The sequence below is a fragment of the Xyrauchen texanus genome, chromosome 42, assembly GCF_025860055.1.
Source record: "Xyrauchen texanus isolate HMW12.3.18 chromosome 42, RBS_HiC_50CHRs, whole genome shotgun sequence".
Lineage (NCBI taxonomy): Eukaryota > Metazoa > Chordata > Actinopteri > Cypriniformes > Catostomidae > Xyrauchen > Xyrauchen texanus.
This window is the reverse complement of record NC_068317.1, coordinates 6695479-6716175: the sequence shown is the minus strand read 5'-3', so window position 1 is coordinate 6716175 and position 20697 is coordinate 6695479. Positions and strand designations below refer to the sequence as shown.

Genomic DNA, 20697 nt, shown 5'->3' with positions numbered 1-20697 from the left:
AATATATTTTATAATATAGAGAAATCAAACATATGTTACACATCAACCATATTTTCCATAAATCGTCTTCATTGTGTTTTCCAAGATCATGCTTGAGGACATTGTCAGTTTAGTAGGATAGCATAAAAAATATATTTTACATCACTTACTTTCAAAGCAAAGACACCACATGATGTGCCATCTTTTTGCTTTGGGTGAGGCAGCGTTCGGCAAGACCACCTTGACACATGGCATCCTTTGTGTTGCAAAAAGCCCTTAACAAATAATAATCATCATTATTCTGTCATTGAAACACAACTTATTTATTTATTTTAAATCAATTGAGCACATTAAAAGCACATTTTGTAGTCTAACAACTTCTGATACCTTGTTACATCCTGACACCTTTTAGATTGGAAGAAATTTCTCCCATGGGATCAAGGAACAAAGCCCTCCTTTGGGATGGTAGCATAATCTTTTAAATGTAGAAAAAAAATGTAGGAGATAAGGATACTTTGTTACACTTATATTATGTTAAAGAAAAAAATTATATTCATTAAAAGTAAATTCAATGTACATCACATGGTTTTAGAAAAACTATAAAAGGTTATATAATCTTATTAATAATTCAATATCTGTATTATAATATGAAATCTTGCAAGTGTCTTATTTACATGTAAAGACAAATGTTTTGTTTTTACCACAACTGTCCAGTGGTGATGGTCATTCACAATGCCAATGAGATATTTGTACATTGTGGGATCAACCTGAAATTCAGAAAGAGTATTATAACATTTCTGTACTACATTTCAAAATTGCAACATACATTAACCTGAATAAACTAACCTTTAGTTTTGATCTTTTTCCATTCCAGATTTTTGTCATTTCAAATGTGTCAATTTGGAATGCTTGTACTTCTGAATGTGTATTGAATCTCTTTACAAGAAGAGACATGTATGCATTTATGACCTTAAGAAAGACAATGAGAGATTTACAGTTAAAGCCAACATTTGATACTATGATGATCCTTGTCTATGATTTAAATCACTGACATTTAAAAAACTTTTACCTCACTTTCAAGCTCATTATTTGGAGCAGTTTTATTAATGTCTGCAAAGAAGATTTTGTATGGTCCAATTCTGGACAGCAACACATAGACATTTTTTCCTGACCAAGCCTCTTGGATACCTGTAATGATGGATGTCAAAAATAAACATTTTAAAGCACTATCAGTCAGCATATGTGACCAAATAAGATTTCTAACTTACATTGGTTAACAACTGTTAATCCTGTTGCTGAGGTACTGTTGTTGAGGTTGTCCTGTACTGCTGTTGCTGTGGTGGTGGTGGTTGATACCACAACTGCTTTTAAGCTGAAGTGAGAAGGCACAGATTTTGCTAAGGTTATAAGTGATTGTGCTGTGGCAGAGATGGTGGGTGATGGCAAGGTTGCAACTGAATGTACAGGTGTTGCAGATGCTACAGAGTTGGTAGGGGATGACACAGATGCAGCAGTGGTGAAAGATATTGCAGCCATGTCAGAGGTGGTGGGTGATGGCACTGATAATGCTGTGGTGGAGGGTGATGGCACTGATGATGCTGTGGTGGTGGGTGATGGCACTGATAATGCTGTGGTGGTGGGTGTTGGCACTGATGATGCTGTGATGGTGGGTGATGGCACTGATGATGCTGTGGTGGTGTGTGATGGCACTGATAATGCTGTGGTGGTGGGTGATGGCACTGATAATGCTGTGGTGGTGGGTGATGGCACTGATGATGCTGTGGTGGTGGGTGATGGCACTGATGATGCTGTGGTGGTGGGTGATGGCACTGATAATGCTGTGGTGGTGGGTGTTGGCACTGATGATGCTGTGATGGTGGGTGATGGCACTGATAATGCTGTGGTGGTGGGTGATGGCACTGATAATGCTGTGGTGGTGGGTGATGGCACTGATGATGCTGAGGTGGTGGGTGATGGCACTGATGATGCTGTGGTGGTGGGTGATGGCACTGATAATGCTGTGGTGCTGGGTGATGGCATTGATGATGCTGCTGTGGTGGGTGACGGCACTGATGATGCTGTGGTGGTGGGTGATGGCACTGATAATGCTGCTGTGGTGGGTGATGGCACTGATGATGCTGAGGTGGTGGGTGATAACACATTTGCAGGTGATGCAGCAGAGATGTTTTGTGATGCAGGTGTTGCTGTGGACATCCCAGAGACAATCTTGTGAGGAATGCGTGGAGTCTCCTCAATATACAGCCTCATGTGGTCAATATTTATTTTTTTAAAATGACCCCTCTCTCATCTGCCAGATCAGCACTCTTCCCTTCTATAGTTTTAACGGTGTAAGGGCCTAGAAAATCTGGATCCAGTTTTCCTCCTTTTCTCTGCTGGCTTCGAACATTCAACCTCCACACCCTGTCACCCACAGAGAATTTAATTTTTTGTGATTTTTTGTCTTTTTTGTTCATTTGTTTCTGGACCTGAGCAGTGTGGGTCAGGGCAGTTTGAATAACTTCATCAAGTTTTAGGACACTCTCAGTCATTTCTTCAATCCCCATGACAGCTTCAACAGTGTTGTCGATCTGAAAATAGTACATTTATTTACTTGATTTCTAATTTTAAATATCTGCATTTCAAGTTCATGTAGATAATTTCACACTGAATGCAAGACAAAGAAACAAAACAACAAAAAACAACACATGCCCACCTTATAATATTCAGGGACCTCAGATGGGTATCGTGCCTCACGACCAAACATCATATAAAAGGGGAAAACTTTGTGGTCATCTGTTTTTGGTCCTCAATCCGAACATTACAGCATCAAGATGTTTATCCCATTGCTTTGGTTTTTTGAAACTAATTTACAGAGAGCCCTATAACATTTTTAATACATTACAATTATTTTACATCCATAGTGTAAATATAACATTAGTTTCATTTTGGTTCAAATGACAAATACAGCAAAGTACCGATGTATAAAATCGGATGTATTATTACAGTACAGTACCTCTGTATTGTCCCATTCATTCTTTCAACAAGACCATTTGTCTCGCGGATGATAAGGTGAACACAAACTCCTTTTGATTCCGAGAATTCTGGACACATTTTTGTTGATCTGTCATTACAAACAAAATAGTATGATTAATTCTGGTACAATTATTTAAAAATAAAAAACAATTTGTAGTTGCATTTACCACTTTTATATGCTGTTATTGTAGAGCAGTGTACAAGTTCAACTTACCTGATTAACAAACTCCCTCCCTTGATCTGTGAGTACACGTTTTGGTGCCTCAAACTGATAAAAAACTTAATAATGCAGTTTGTGACCTCCTCTGCCGACTTAGATTGAAGTGGATATGCCTGTGGCCATTTGGTCAAGTAATCAATCATTACACATATGTACTGATGGCCACTGTCTGTGAGTGAGAGTTTCCCAATCAGATCCATACCCAAAAGTTCAAAGGGCTGTGTAACCTTGAAAGGAATATGAAATGTATATATCATTTATTAGAGCATTATGAATGGCAATTGCTGGTGGTGCAGACAGAAAGAAAGAAACAGAGAGAGACAGTTTACATGTATAGGTGTAAATTGTACTTCTTCTTTAATTGATGCTTTGGCAGTCTGACATGACACACATTCAGCCACCTGAATAAAAAGGAGAACAGTTTACATTTACAAGATAGAATAAAAATGTTATTAATTTTTATAAAACGAATTAATAGTGTATTTACCCATTTGTCAAGATCTATTGACATCCCTGGCCAGTAAAATCTTTTTGATATGGCATCTTTGGTTTTTTCTGTCCACAATGTGCACCAATGTTGCTTGCATGGAACTCCAAAAAAGATTGTTTGCATCCTCTGCACCACAAACAACCTTCACTTTGAGTTTACGTGAAGTGCCTTTATATCTAGTATAGTAGAGCTCTCCATCTGCAAGATAAGTGTAATAAATTAAATATTATTATTAGTAGTAGTATGTGAAGAAGAAGCCTTTATTATGGTCACTTATTTTACATACATTTTTGTTTTTGAAATTCTTTTTTCACATATTAAACTGATAATAACGGTTTAAACTTGCATGAGTTGGGCACTGTTCGCTGTGTTACCACTTTACTCCAATACAACACTACTCAGAATACTCTGTTTGGCAGGTCATATTTATGAACAAAGTGGGAGAGGGCAGTGCTGATTCCAGACATCTACATATAATATTTAGCTATGTTTAAGAAAAAGTGGCTAATTTTATGACCAAATGCAATTATAACTTAATTTCTAATGACAAAATATTGAATCTGTGCAATTCAATATTTACCTATAAACTAATTTTTTATGAATAAAAATAATCTTAAAGTGTAACTTTATGCTATATAATGTTAAAAGTTTATGTAATACTCTTTTCTTTTTATCCTGTTTTTGTAAGTAAAAAATAATGTTTTTTTTCCCCCAAGAGTCATGAAACTAGATTCCCTAAATTGTTAAATATGTTTGATTGTACTGTACAATGTAGAATTAGTACCACAATCAATTTTATAAATAATCATGCTAAATTTTGCATTAGTGCAATGGTAAACTTAACATCTCCATCAGGTCCTTTGAATAAACCTGGTAAATTGATTGATTATATTAAAATAATAGGCCTTCATGAAAGACTAATGTAGCCTTTAATAAAAATGTTATCCCAATATGTTGCTATATTGTTATTCTGTAAATAGTTTAGAAAATAATAATACAGTTTTAACAGAGTTGTTTGATTAAGTTTACTCACCTTCAATGCCATAAAGAGCAACTTTTTTCGAAAATTTGACTTTTGATCCTTGGACAATCCCTGAGGGTAACCACCACCTGTTTTGTAGGTCACAATACCACGGTATGATGCGGGATCCATATTCTATAGACAAAAAAATTAAAATTGACTGAGTAAGAGAGATTGAGGTTGGTTGGAACAGATTTAATTCTTTGTTATTTTCTATTTAATTTTACAGAAATGTAACATCTAAATAAATGCTCAGTTTCTTGCTCTACAGTGATTCTGTCAGGGTATTTAAATGTTAAAATCTATTAAGGTGAATATAACAAACCAGAGAAAGATTATAACAATTTAAATTTTAGTTAAAAGTTATTGGTATAATTATTATTTAGATATAAGATTTACAAATAATAGTGGACTAATATCATGTGCAGAAAACGTATGATTAGGGTTGGTTGACAAAGTTTTTGATAAGACAGATTACTTAACATTTAATAACCTTCAAACACACCGTTTACAAAATGCCTACCTGTACATGCACAAATGTTTCATTAAATGTATTTTTACCAAATAACTTTAGCTTTATTCAATTATGTGTTTGAAGAAACCCTCATCAGTTTGATTAGGAACATATTTGAATATAAATAAGTGACAATTGAAAAATATTTACCTCAAACTTTTTTTACCTCAAAAAGTGACAATTTCGAGGGGTATTCGATTTCTTCTCGTTCTACACATGAACATTAACCTGCGATTAAAAGAGAGAGAAAAAACACTTGTTTCTAAAACGAAATATGTTACATCTGAAGTACATTTCTGGAATTTCGTTCACAATTTGTCATTCTTAAAGATATTAGCCTAATTATTCAACTGTATGATTACCTTCATGGGATTCTTCAGTGTACCGAATAGCACCTCCTCTTTTGCACACGTCATCGCACCTGATGCCGAGTACTGATTGGCCGATCTCCTGCATGATCGGGGCATGGACAATACTTGTGCTCTGCTACAAGATTATCTTTTTTTTTTTTTTTTTGCCACTCAGCACCCCTCTTCTGCACACGGCTATTCGCACCCTAAAACGAGTCCTGATTGGCCGATTTTCTACTTCATCGGCACATGGACAAAACATGAGGCTTCCAATTCTGCAGATTAAGCAATTGTTTTGCTGTAGGCTAGTTGTTGAAAAATAAAATGACATAATTTGCCTTTCAAGTGTTATTGAAATAAAAGTGTAGTATGCAGAATCATCATCCAATACATAATTATGAGAATTACTTTAATGTTGCTATTATTGGACAAAATAAAAAGATTGAACACACGTTAATAGTATCAAATATTATATCACTACCAATGTATTTTCTTATTTATTGTTTATCTCTACATAATACATTTATGTAGTGATATAATTTCACAATGAAGAGTAATAATTTAATATCTTAATTAAAATACAAAATAAACATCAAATTTAAAAATCTCAGCTAAAAAGGCTAGTAATTTTAAACGTAACTAAACGGTGTATAATAAAAGCTCATACATGAGTTTAAATTATTAGAGGGATGATAAAAAATAAATATAGAGATTAAATTATAAAATTCAATTAACATGTAGGTTTTCATGAACAGTGTACGCACATAAAATGCATATAAACACACACACACACACACACACACACACACACACACACACACACACACAAACAAACAAACAAACAAACAAACAAACAAACGTTAGTCTACCTATCATTATGTGGAATTTCCATTGACTTAATGATTTTTATACTGTACAAACTCTAGATTCTATACCATAACCCTCACAAGAAACTTTCTGCATTTTTGACATTTTCAATCAAACATAATTTAGTATGTTTAAGCAATTTAAATTATGGGGACAATAGAAATGTCATCATAAATCCCTTTATATCAAAATACCCTTCTAATTATTAAATGTTCCTGCCTAGATAATTCCCCCTGAATAATGTAGGTGTTTAAGTCAATAGAATCACATTTGTTATGGGACATACAGTGCTTCTTGTGTCAATGCACTGTACCTATTTGTATGACTTTTGAGCATCTATGCAGAATAATGAGGGAGGTAGAATCTAGGCAGAGGTGTATACAATAGTGCTGCCTAGATAATACCCCCTGAATAATGTAGGTGTTTAAGTCAATGGAATCAATAGTGTTATGAGACATAAAGTGCCTCTTGTGTCAATGCATTTTACCTATTTGTATGACTTTTTGAGCATCCATGCAGAATAATGAGGGAGGTAGAATCTAGGCAGAGATGTAAACAATAGTGCTGCCTAGATAATACCCCCCTGAATAATATAGGTGTTTAAGTCAATGGAATCAAAAGTGTTATGAGACATAAAGTGCCTCTTGTGTCAATGCATTTTACCTATTTGTATGACTTTTTGAGCATCCATGCAGAATAATGAGGGAGGTAGAATCTAGGCAGAGGTGTATACAATAGTGCTGCCTAGATAATACCCCCCTGAATAATATGGGTGTTTAAGTCAATGGAATCAATAGTGTTATGAGACATAAAGTGCCTCTTGTGTCAATGCATTTTACCTATTTGTATGACTTTTGAGCATCCATGCAGAATAATGAGGGAGGTAGAATCTAGGCAGAGATGTAAACAATAGTGCTGCCTAGATAATACCCCCTGAATAATATAGGTGTTTAAGTCAATAGAATCAAAAGTGTTATGAGACAAAAAGTGCCTCTTGTGTCAATGCATTTTACCTATTTGTATGACTTTTGAGCATCCATGCAGAATAATGAGGGAGGTAGAATCTACAGGTGAAACTCAAAATTAGAATATCGCAAAAGTTCATTAATTTCAGTAATTCAACTTAAAAGGTGAAACTAATATATTATATAGACTCATTACAAGCAAAGTAAGATATTTCAAGCCTCTTATTTGATATAATTTTGATGATTATGGCTTACAGCTTATGAAGACTCCAAATTCAGAATCTCAGAAAATTAGAATATTACATGAAATCAATCAAAAAAGGATTTTAAATACAGAAATGTCGCCCTCTGAATAGTATAATCATGCATATGTACTCAGTACTTGGTTTGGGCCCTTTGCATTAATTACTGCCTCAATGCGCGTGGCATGGATGCTATCAGCCTGTGGCACTGCTGAGGTGTTATGGAAGACCAAGATGCTTCAATAGCTGCCTTCAGCTCTTCTGCATTGTTTGGTCTCATGTCTCTATCTTGCTCTATAATGCCCCATGAGATTCTCTATGGGGTTCAGGTCAGGCGAGTTTGTGGCCAATCAAGCACAGTAATACCACGGTCATTGAACCAGGTTTTGGTACTTTTGGCAGTGTGGGCAGGTGCCAAGTCCTGCTGGAAAATGAAGTCAGCATCTCCATAAAGCTTGTCTGCTGAAGGAAGCCTGAAGTGCTCTAAAATGTCCCGTAGACGGCTGCGTTGACTCTGGACTTAATAAAGCACAGTGGACCAACACCAGCCGATGACATGGCTCCCCAAACCAACACAGACTGTGGAAACTTCACACTGGACTTCAAGCATCTTGGATTGTGTGCCTCTCCATTCTTCCTCCAGACTGTGGGACCTTGGTTTCCAAATGAGATGCAAAATTTGCTCTCATCAGAAAAGAGGACTTTGGACCACTGAGCAACAGACCAGTTCTTTTTTCTTTAGCCCAGGTAAGACGCTTGACATTTGAAGCCCATGTCCAGGACCCGCCTGTGTGTGGTGGCTCTTGATGCAGTAACTCCAGCTTCAGTCCACTCATAGTGAAGCTCCCCACACATCTGAATGACCTTTTCCTGACAATCCTCTCCAGGCTACGGTCATCCCTGCTGCTTGTGCACCTTTTTCTTCCACACTTTTCCCTTCCACTTAACTTTCTATTAATGTGCTTTGATACAGCACTTTGAGAACATCCAACTTCTTTTGCAATTACCTTTGAGGCTTTCCTCCTTGTGGAGGGTGTCAATGATGGTTTTCTGCACAGCTGTCAGGTCAGCAGTCTTCCCCATGATTGTGAATTCAACTGAACCAGACCGAGAGACCATTTAAAGGCTCAGGAACCCTTTGCAGGTGTTTAGCTGATTAGAGTGTGACACTTTGAGCATACAATACTGAACCTTTTCACAATATTCTAATTTTCTGAGATTCTGAATTTGGGGTTTTCATAAGCTGTAAGCCATAATCATCAAAATTATATCAAATAAAGGCTTGAAATATCTTACTTTGCTTGTAATGAGTCTATATAATATATTAGTTTCACCTTTTAAGTTGAATTACTGAAATTAATGAACTTTTGCACGATATTCTAATTTTTGGAGGTTTCACCTGTAGGCAGAGATGTAAACAATAGTGCTGCCTAGATAATACCCCCTGAATAATATAGGTGTTTAAGTCAATAGAATCAAAAGTGTTATGAGACAAAAAGTGCCTCTTGTGTCAATGCATTTTACCTATTTGTATGACTTTTTGAGCATCCATGCAGAATAATGAGGGAGGTAGAATCTAGGCAGAGGTGTATACAATAGTGCTGCCTAGATAATACCCCCCTGAATAATATAGGTGTTTAAGTCAATGGAATCAATAGTGTTATGAGACATAGAGTGCCTCTTGTGTCAATGCATTTTACCTATTTGTTTGACTTTTTGAGCATCTATGCAGAATAATGAGGGAGGTAGAATCCAGGCAGAGGTGTAAACAATAGTGCTGCCTAGATAATACCCCCCTGAATAGTATAGGTGTTTAAGTCAATAGAATCAAAAGTGTTATGAGACATAAAGTGCCTCTTGTGTCAATGCATTTTACCTATTTGTATGACTTTTGAGCATCCATGCAGAATAATGAGGGAGGTAGAATCTAGGCAGAGGTGTAAAATTGCCCTGCCTAAATAATACCCCTGTATTATATAGGTGTTTAAGTCAATAGAATCAAAAGTGTTATGAGACATAAAGTGCCTCTTGTGTCAATGCATTTAACCTATTTGTATGACTTTTTGAGCATCCATGCAGAATAATGAGGGAGGTAGAATCTAGGCAGAGGTGTAAAAATTGCCCTGCCTAAATAATACCCCCTGAATTATATAGGTGTTTAAGTCAATAGAATCAAAAGTGTTATGAGACATAAAGTGCCTCTTGTGTCAATGCATTTTACCTATTTGTATGACTTTTTGAGCATCCATGCAGAATAATGAGGGAGGTAGAATCTAGGCAGAGGTGTAAAAATTGCCCTGCCTAAATAATACCCCCTGAATTATATAGGTGTTTAAGTCAATAGAATCAAAAGTGTTATGAGACATAAAGTGCCTCTTGTGTCAATGCATTTTACCTATTTGTTTGACTTTTTGAGCATCCATGCAGAATAATGAGGGAGGTAGAATCTAGGCAGAGGTGTATACAATAGTGCTGCCTAGATAATACCCCCCTGAATAATATAGGTGTTTAAGTCAATGGAATCAATAGTGTTATGAGACATAGAGTGCCTCTTATTTGTATGACTTTTTGAGCATCCATGCAGAATAATGAGGGAGGTAGAATCTAGGCAGAGGTGTATACAATAGTGCTGCCTAGATAATACCCCCCTGAATAATATAGGTGTTTAAGTCAATGGAATCAATAGTGTTATGAGACACAGAGTGCCTCTTGTGTCAATGCATTTTACCTATTTGTATGACTTTTTGAGCATCCATGCAGAATAATGAGGGAGGTAGAATCTAGGCAGAGGTGTAAAAATTGCCCTGCCTAAATAATACCCCCCTGAATTATATAGGTGTTTAAGTCAATAGAATCAAAAGTGTTATGAGACATAAAGTGCCTCTTGTGTCAATGCATTTTACCTATTTGTTTGACTTTTTGAGCATCCATGCAGAATAATGAGGGAGGTAGAATCTAGACAGAGGTGTAAAAATTGCCCTGCCTAAATAATACCCCCCTGTATTATATAGGTGTTTAAGTCAATAGAATCAAAAGTGTTATGAGACATAAAGTGCCTCTTGTGTCAATGCATTTACCTATTTGTTTGACTTTTTGAGCATCCATGCAGAATAATGAGGGAGGTAGAATCTAGGCAGAGGTGTAAAAATTGCCCTGCCTAAATAATACCCCCTTGAATTATATAGGTGTTTAAGTCAATAGAATCAAAAGTGTTATGAGACATAAAGTGCCTCTTGTGTCAATGCATTTTACCTATTTGTATGACTTTTGAGCATCCATGCAGAATCATGAGGGAGGTAGAATCTAGGCAGAGGTGTAAAATTGCCCTGCCTAAATAATACCCCTGTATTATATAGGTGTTTAAGTCAATAGAATCAAAAGTGTTATGAGACATAAAGTGCCTCTTGTGTCAATGCATTTACCTATTTGTATGACTTTTGAGCATCCATGCAGAATAATGAGGGAGGTAGAATCTAGGCAGAGGTGTAAAATTGCCCTGCCTAAATAATACCCCCTGAATTATATAGGTGTTTAAGTCAATAGAATCAAAAGTGTTATGAGACATAAAGTGCCTCTTGTGTCAATGCATTTTACCTATTTGTATGACTTTTTGAGCATCCATGCAGAATAATGAGGGAGGTAGAATCTAGGCAGAGGTGTAAACAGTATTGCTGCCTAGATAATACCCCCTGAATAATATAGGAGTTTAAGTCAATGGAATCAATAGTGTTATGAGACATAAAGTGCCTCTTGTGTCAATGCACTGTACCTATTTGTATGACTTTTGAGCATCTATGCAGAATAATGAGGGAGGTAGAATCTAGGCAGAGGTGTAAACAGTATTGCTGCCTAGATAATACCCCCTGAATAATATAGGAGTTTAAGTCAATGGAATCAATAGTGTTATGAGACATAAAGTGCCTCTTGTGTCAATGCACTGTACCAATTTGTATGACTTTTTGAGCATCTATGCAGAATAATGAGGGAGGTAGAATCTAGGCAGAGGTGTATACAATAGTGCTGCCTAGATAATACCCCCCTGAATTATATAGGTGTTTAAGTCAATAGAATCAAAAGTGTTATGAGACATAAAGTGCCTCTTGTGTCAATGCATTTTACCTATTTGTATGACTTTTGAGCATCCATGCAGAATAATGAGGGAGGTAGAATCTAGGCAGAGATGTAAACAATAGTGCTGCCTAGATAATACCCCCTGAATAATATAGGTTTTTAAGTCAATAGAATCAAAAGTGTTATGAGACAAAAAGTGCCTCTTGTGTCAATGCATTTTACCTATTTGTATGACTTTTGAGCATCCATGCAGAATAATGAGGGAGGTAGAATCTAGGCAGAGATGTAAACAATAGTGCTGCCTAGATAATACCCCCCTGAATAATATAGGTGTTTAAGTCAATGGAATCAAAAGTGTTATGAGACATAAAGTGCCTCTTGTGTCAATGCATTTTACCTATTTGTATAACTTTTTGAGCATCCATGCAGAATAATGAGGGAGGTAGAATCTAGGCAGAGGTGTATACAATAGTGCTGCCTAGATAATACCCCCCTGAATAATATGGGTGTTTAAGTCAATGGAATCAATAGTGTTATGAGACATAAAGTGCCTCTTGTGTCAATGCATTTTACCTATTTGTATGACTTTTTGAGCATCCATGCAGAATAATGAGGGAGGTAGAATCTAGGCAGAGATGTAAACAATAGTGCTGCCTAGATAATACCCCCCTGAATAATATAGGTTTTTAAGTCAATAGAATCAAAAGTGTTATGAGACAAAAAGTGCCTCTTGTGTCAATGCATTTTACCTATTTGTATGACTTTTTGAGCATCCATGCAGAATAATGAGGGAGGTAGAATCTACAGGTGAAACTCGAAAAATTAGAATATCGTGCAAAAGTTCATTAATTTCAGTAATTCAACTTAAAAGGTGAAACTAATATATTATATAGACTCATTACAAGCAAAGTAAGATATTTCAAGCCTTTATTTGATATAATTTTGATGATTATGGCTTACAGCTTATGAAAACCCCAAATTCAGAATCTCAGAAAATTAGAATATTACATGAAATCAATCAAAAAAAGGATTTTAAATACAGAAATGTCGGCCCTCTGAAAAGTATAATCATGCATATGTACTCAGTACTTGGTTTGGGCCCCTTTTGCATTAATTACTGCCTCAATGCGCGTGGCATGGATGCTATCAGCCTGTGGCACTGCTGAGGTGTTATGGAAGACCAAGATGCTTCAATAGCGGCCTTCAGCTCTTCTGCATTGTTTGGTCTCATGTCTCTCATCTTTCTCTTGGCAATGCCCCATAGATTCTCTATGGGGTTCAGGTCAGGCGAGTTTGCTGGCCAATCAAGCACAGTAATACCACGGTCATTGAACCAGGTTTTGGTACTTTTGGCAGTGTGGGCAGGTGCCAAGTCCTGCTGGAAAATGAAGTCAGCATCTCCATAAAGCTTGTCTGCTGAAGGAAGCCTGAAGTGCTCTAAAATGTCCCGGTAGACGGCTGCGTTGACTCTGGACTTAATAAAGCACAGTGGACCAACACCAGCCGATGACATGGCTCCCCAAACCAACACAGACTGTGGAAACTTCACACTGGACTTCAAGCATCTTGGATTGTGTGCCTCTCCATTCTTCCTCCAGACTGTGGGACCTTGGTTTCCAAATGAGATGCAAAATTTGCTCTCATCAGAAAAGAGGACTTTGGACCACTGAGCAACAGACCAGTTCTTTTTTTCTTTAGCCCAGGTAAGACGTTTGACATTTGAAGCCCATGTCCAGGACCCGTCTGTGTGTGGTGGCTCTTGATGCAGTAACTCCAGCTTCAGTCCACTCATAGTGAAGCTCCCCCACACATCTGAATGACCTTTTCCTGACAATCCTCTCCAGGCTACGGTCATCCCTGCTGCTTGTGCACCTTTTTCTTCCACACTTTTCCCTTCCACTTAACTTTCTATTAATGTGCTTTGATACAGCACTTTGAGAACATCCAACTTCTTTTGCAATTACCTTCTGAGGCTTTCCCTCCTTGTGGAGGGTGTCAATGATGGTTTTCTGCACAGCTGTCAGGTCAGCAGTCTTCCCCATGATTGTGAATTCAACTGAACCAGACCGAGAGACCATTTAAAGGCTCAGGAACCCTTTGCAGGTGTTTAGCTGATTAGAGTGTGACACTTTGAGCATACAATACTGAACCTTTTCACAATATTCTAATTTTCTGAGATTCTGAATTTGGGGTTTTCATAAGCTGTAAGCCATAATCATCAAAATTATATCAAATAAAGGCTTGAAATATCTTACTTTGCTTGTAATGAGTCTATATAATATATTAGTTTCACCTTTTAAGTTGAATTACTGAAATTAATGAACTTTTGCACGATATTCTAATTTTTCGAGTTTCACCTGTAGGCAGAGATGTAAACAATAGTGCTGCCTAGATAATACCCCCCTGAATAATATAGGTTTTTAAGTCAATAGAATCAAATGTGTTATGAGACAAAAAGTGCCTCTTGTGTCAATGCATTTTACCTATTTGTATGACTTTTTGAGCATCTATGCAGAATAATGAGGGAGGTAGAATCTAGGCAGAGGTGTATACAATAGTGCTGCCTAGATAATACCCCCCTGAATTATATAGGTGTTTAAGTCAATAGAATCAAAAGTGTTATGAGACATAAAGTGCCTCTTGTGTCAATGCACTGTACCTATTTGTATGACTTTTTGAGCATCCATGCAGAATAATGAGGGAGGTAGAATCTAGGCAGAGATGTAAACAATAGTGCTGCCTAGATAATACCCCCTGAATAATATAGGTGTTTAGGTCAATGGAATCAAAAGTGTTCTGAGACATAGAGTTTCTCTTGTGTCAATGCACTGTACCTATTTGACTATTTGGTCATCCATGCAGAATAATGAGGGAGGTAGAATCTAGGTGGGTTTAATTTCTTTATGATTTTTAAAAAAGATATTTATTTTTTTGTCATGTTTGTTTTCTAATTGTGCATGTTAAATGCTCTTTTTTCCTTTTGTTGTGTTTCTATGTCTTGCCTGCTCAAATAATATAAAGAAATTGCATTATTATTTGGGCTGACATGGGATTTGTGTGTGCACTTACTGTATGCTAAAACATTTTAAAAACAACCAAGAAGAAAAACTTTTAAGTAAATAGAATATGTTATGAGACAAACAGTGTTGCTTGTGTCAGTACACAGTGTGTATATCTATATCTATATATGATATTCTTGTATGTTTATGTTGTTTATGTTATTAATTTATGTAGATTTCTCTTATTCATTTGTTAAAAAAAATGTGCTTAAAATCTGAAAGGTGCAGTAGAAATAAAAATAGTCTATATTATTTATTTCCACCAAGAGCCAATTACAGAACTTTCTACCAGTAGGCTAGTGATTTAACGTCCAAATAGCAGACAAAAGAGACCTAGAATCGACTTGTTGTGTAGAAACACTATTTCCATAAGGATCAAAAGGACGTAGGGCAATGACGTTTGAAATCCTTTGAATTAAATTTCAGAGTCTGTGCTGCCATCTACTGGAAAATGTATAACTTATCATCCAAACTGATCTTTCGGATGGCTTGGGGGAAGACGAAATTCTCACATTTTACTGCCATCTAGTGGAAGCACAGCGGTACTGTGCGCGTGCACGCTGAGGGGGGTAGACTTTAGCCGGGCAGTCGGAATTAGGCACAACACCTGGAGTATTTTCATTCACCTTTTCTCTTTGTAGATTACTGCTTTAAAGCGTTATAAGCCATGAATTATAACAACCAGCTAAAACTTGAATCACAACGTGTACAATATTCGATCTGAAATAAAAAAGATTTGAAAATTTGTCAAAAATACAAAAGTACGAGACTATGTGTGTTAAATCCAACTGGGTAAATAAAACTACAATCCCATGAAGCACTGCAAATGATAATTGCGCCTCTTTGTCAATTTTTCTCTGATAGGTCAGCTTCGCATTTCCGGGTTTTTGAAATCATCAAAAAAACTCGGCGCGATCATGCGGATTGCGGAACACCGGGGGCCGCCATTGGCTAACAAGCCTTCAACTGCCATCTGAGGCGTTTAAAGACTCCATTTGTCCATTGATTATTTCTAAAGAAACACGACAATGTATAAAAGGCTCTATTACCTTGTATCTTACGTTTTGGCCCGTAGAAGAGGTTTTGTAAAAATAGGCTAACGATTGCGTCATACACGCGACTCTCTGTTGCACGCAAGAGAAATTACCGTATAGACAGAAGTAGAAGCTCGCGCACAATCGGGGGACGTGGAGGCATAAAGTCGAAGGAGAAGCCCATAGAGAGTTGTAAAGTTGCTCCTGCTGCGAGCTCATGAACAGCTCACGATCTCCGGCTCTGCGAGATTCGGAAGGGAATGATTCAGATTCCTCTTGGCACAGCTACTAGAAGACGTACTACTGTGAGACAGGTTGCTCACGTTAAAACTACGTCATCAAGCTCAGTTTGAGCATGCGCAGTGCGCGTGGCAATTAGGTTGCTGTGTCCATTTCTTTTACTGTCTATTATACGGAAGCTATGTGTTTCTAGAAATATCTGTCATAAATGGCAACACGTTTCTATCATTTCTCAAATACATTTAATCTCTTTCAATCACATATATGTTCAATTTGTGATCATCTTAATTAACTAACTGGTAAAAGAGTAATCATCATAGAGTAACAACACATTTCCTAGTTACTCTGATAAGACTGTGTGTGGTGTTGAAATTAAATTATGTTTTAGTTTCATTTTAATCTGTTAGGTATAATATTGAATGCAGGATTACATCATATATATAGTGGAAAATTTATGATAAGAAAAGTCCTGGTGTACAGGACTTAGCCTACAGTGTATGGATATACTATTCTACAATATAAGATATATCATCGCCTGTCATATATTAGGCATGAATATCATTTTACATGTAAACACAATAATTAAATAAGCAACAGAAATTTATGTTATGCATTTTAAAAATATATTTTCAAAATGTATTTCAATATATTTCACAGTGTTTCACATACATGTGAATATATTACCTTTCTGTATGGGAAAACATTGGTATTTTACTCAAAAATATTTGAAAAGGATTTTAAATGTGGCTCAAGATCGGCCATTCATATATGGCCCACATATCTATATTTGACATCTGGGCCAAATACTCCATTTGACATCTGGCCCATGTCTTGGGTGCCGTCTTAAATCCAGTGCCATCTCTGCCAAACCCGGGCCATGTTTGGCCCACATGCTGTATGCCAGTGCCGGATGAATGCCAGCTGTGCCAGACACATGCCAAATCTGGGCCAAATTTGTTTGCTGACTGGGATGCGATGTTGTTTCATAACTTTCAAACGATAGAGCCTGTTCCTTTATAACATAGCAAGAGATCGGTGTATTTTTGCTTTATACATTTTAGGCTTATTCTCAAATTCAGATTGTGTTAGGGGGACGGGATTATTAGGCAATTTTAATCGGACAATTTGACCGGAGAGATTTAATTTTGTCGGACATTTAATTTTTTTACCGGCCAATGTCCGGTAATTACCGGACAACGGAAACCCTGGCATGCACCATTGTCTTCAAACTAGTTTTAAATTTCCAAATATTTTTGTTCACCTTAACAGTGGAACTGAAGAAAAATAACTATAGGTATGCTGGATTTGATGGATGTTTTGGACAGTAAAGAAAATAATGAAGGAGAGGTAGAATTAGCCTTTTTTAAACTACTCTGTAGTTTTTACCCAGCAATGCTGCAATGACATAATTTGTGTGCGAACCTTCGGCAACAAGCAGCTGCGTGAGAGCAGGCTTAAGCATTGATGCAAACTTCACAATTTTGTTGCTAGATTTAGCAACTTTTAAACTATGACCTGGCCTTCGAAACTGTTTACCTTTCAAATTGCTGTGGATCAGAATCTCCAGTGGGAAGGAGGCCATTAAAAGAACATGTACCATTGAAGTGGCTGTTTGTGTCTGCACGGCAGAAGTCCATTGATGCTTTAGAATGGTTATACCTGTGCCATGTGCTAACTCCACCTGTGGTTGTGATCACATAAAAAGGGATTTACAATATACATTATTTTCAAATAAATTATTTAAAACTCAACTTAAGTTTTTATTCAGCCATTTCATCCATCACAGAAATGCATAACAAATCTGTATGTACAGACCTAAATCCTCAGCAAAAAGTACTTACATAATTAGCATCACTGCAACACTAATAAAAGTAAAAATGACAAAAAAAATAATAAAATTAAATGTTATTACAGACGGACAGTTTACAGACAGGAAGAGCTTACCTACAAACATTTACACACTTTATTAAGAATTAACAAAGCAATGACACTAATGTAACTGCACAATGTATTTTTGCAAGGTGAAAACAAAATACTTACTTTGGCAGAACCAGACAGAGAAGCCTTGGATGGAGCCTTTGGCACCTGTGAAGCAGAATATTGATAGATTAAAAACAATACACATAACACTGAGCATCATAAAATCTTTGTAGAAGTATCAGAATATCAGAACTTTGCCCAACTATCTAAACATTACTGCTTTTAAGTCATGTGACTTATATTTTGATGGATGTATGATGTGAATACACCCATAAAATGCAAGTGAATAGGAGTTTCATGTTCTGAAAAAGACAAAAAGCTTAATTGTAACCATAAGACTCCAGTAGTTTAATAAATGTCTTCATGATTTTGGGTGAGAACAGACCAAAACATTCCTCCAAAATATACCTCTACTATAAATCTTGACATCAGCAATCAACTTCATGATCATGATTAATTAAATAACTTCCTGGTTCTACCTAGTGCTCTCTGCATGTGTTAAGCACTAGGACTGTTTGTCTACAGTGCATCCGGAAAGTATTCACAGCGCTTCACTTTTCCACATTTTATGTTATGTTACAACCTTATTACAAAATGGATTAAATTCATTATTTTCCTAAAAAATCTGCAAACAATACCCCATAATGACAACATGAAAGAAGGTTGTTTGAAATCTTTGCAAATTTACTAAAAAGAAAAAAAGAAGAAAAACAAAAAAATCACATGTACACAAGTATTCACAGCCTTTGCCATGACTCTCAAAATTGAGCTCAGGTGCATCCTGTTTCCACTGATCATCCTTGAGATGTTTCTACAACTTGATTGGAGTCCACCTGTGGTGAATTCAGTTGATTGAACATGATTTGGAAAGGCACACACCTGTCTATATAAGTTCCCACAGTTAACAGTGCATGTGAGAGCACAAACCAAGCCATGAAGTCCAAGGAATGGCCTGTAGACATCCGAGACAGGATTGTATCGAGGCACAGATAATCTCTGCAGCATTGAAGGTCCCAATGAGCACAGTGGCCTCCATCATCTGTAAATGGAAGTTTGGAACCACCAGGACTCTTCCTAGAGATGGCCGCCCCGCCAAACTGAGCGTTCAGGGGAGAAGGGCCTTAGTCAGGGAGGTGACCAAGTACCCGATGGTCACTCTGACAGAGCTCCAGCGTTTCTCTGTTGAGAGAGGAGAACCTTCCAGAAGAACAACCATCTCTGCAGCACTCCACCAATCAAGCCTGTATGGTAGAGTGGCCAGACAGAAGCCAATCCTCTGAAAAAGGCACATGACAGCCCACCTGGAGTTTGCCAAAAGGCACCTGAAAGACTCTCAGATCATGACAAACAAAATTCTCTGGTCTGATGAAACAAAGATTGAACACTTTGGCCTGAATGTCAAGGGTCATGTCTGGAGGAAACCAGGCACCGCTCATCACCTGGCCAGTACCATCCCTACAGTGAAGCATGGTGGTGGCAGCATCATGCTGTGGGGATGTTATTCAGCGACAGGAACTGGGAGACTAGTCAGGATCAAGGGAAAGATGAATGCCGCAATGTACAGATACATCCTTGATGCAGAGTGCTCTGGACCTCAGACTGGGGCGAAGGTTCATCTTCCAACAGGACAACAACGCTAAGCACACAGCCAAGATAACAAAGGAGTGGCTACAGGACAACTCTGTGAATGTCCTTGAGTGGCCCAGCCAGAGCCCAGACTTGAAACCGATTGAACATCTCTGAAGAGATCTGAAAATGGTTGTGCACCGACGCTCCCCATCCAACCTGATGGAGCTTCAGAGGTCCTGCAAAGAAGAATGGGAGAAACTGCCTAAAAATAGGTGTGCCAAGCTTGTAGTATCATACTCAAAAAGACTTGAGGCTGTAATTGGTGCCAAAGGTGCTTCAACAAAGTATTGAACAAAGGCTGTGAATACTTATGTACATGTGATTTTGTTATTTTAAATTTTTAGTAAATTTGCAAAGATTTCATACAGACTTCTTTCACGTTGTCACTATGGGGTATTGTTTGTAGAATTTTGAGGAAAATAATTAATTTAATCAATTTTGGAATAAGGCTGTAACATAACAAAATGTGGAATAAGTGAAGCTCTGTGAATACTTTCCAGATGCACTGTATATGCATATACTCACCATATCTCCATCAGAAAATATCTTGCTGTTATGCTGAAGAAAAAAGTCATACAAACTTGAAACAACACAAGGGTGAGTAAATGATGAGAGTATCTATTTTAGGTGAACTAATCTTTATCTACCACAGTCATGTTCAAATCACTAGGATGCTATGAATAATGTTCCTAACTTGTACAAGTATATTTATAATAAAAACAATAGTTAAAAATGCATAACTTACATCAAGGAAATCTTCATTTGATTCCAAAGGCTAAAATTAATACAGTAAATGGATATATGTTAGCAATAGTACTGGACAATTGTTGTTACAATATAAGTTTATCTAATGATCTCAAGAAAACAGTCATTATTTTAATAGTTATGCTTCAGTATGTGACATAATATCATGTGGCACAGACATTACATAAAAAGCAGCAAATACTTACTTTATGAGCATGTGAGATGGGAACATGAGATGGAATCTTTGACATCTGTAAGA

General features: G+C 37.0%; 1 protein-coding gene across 1 annotated transcript; it reads right to left on the bottom strand.

Moving 5' to 3' along the window:
- Positions 1–370: 370 nt before the first annotated feature.
- Positions 371–1586, bottom strand: LOC127634803 (uncharacterized). Its single transcript, XM_052114480.1, has 5 exons — positions 1248–1586; positions 1049–1167; positions 826–948; positions 681–746; positions 371–454 (listed from the first exon to the last, which is right to left on the bottom strand). The coding sequence occupies exons 1-5, from the start codon at positions 1513–1515 to the stop codon at positions 371–373; spliced, it is 660 nt and encodes a 219-aa protein (XP_051970440.1). The 5' UTR covers positions 1516–1586.
- Between the last annotated feature and the right edge of the window lie 19111 nt (positions 1587–20697).

Coding starts and splice junctions, on each gene's coding strand:
- LOC127634803 (XM_052114480.1), bottom strand. CDS start 1,515: ATGGCTGCAATATCTTTCACCACTGCTGCATCTGTGTCATCCCCTACC. Junction 1,168..1,247: donor ATTAACAGTTGTTAACCAAT/GTAAGTTAGAAA, acceptor CCATCATTACAG/GTATCCAAGAGGCTTGGTCA. Junction 455..680: donor ATCACCACTGGACAGTTGTG/GTAAAAACAAAA, acceptor TACATTTAAAAG/ATTATGCTACCATCCCAAAG.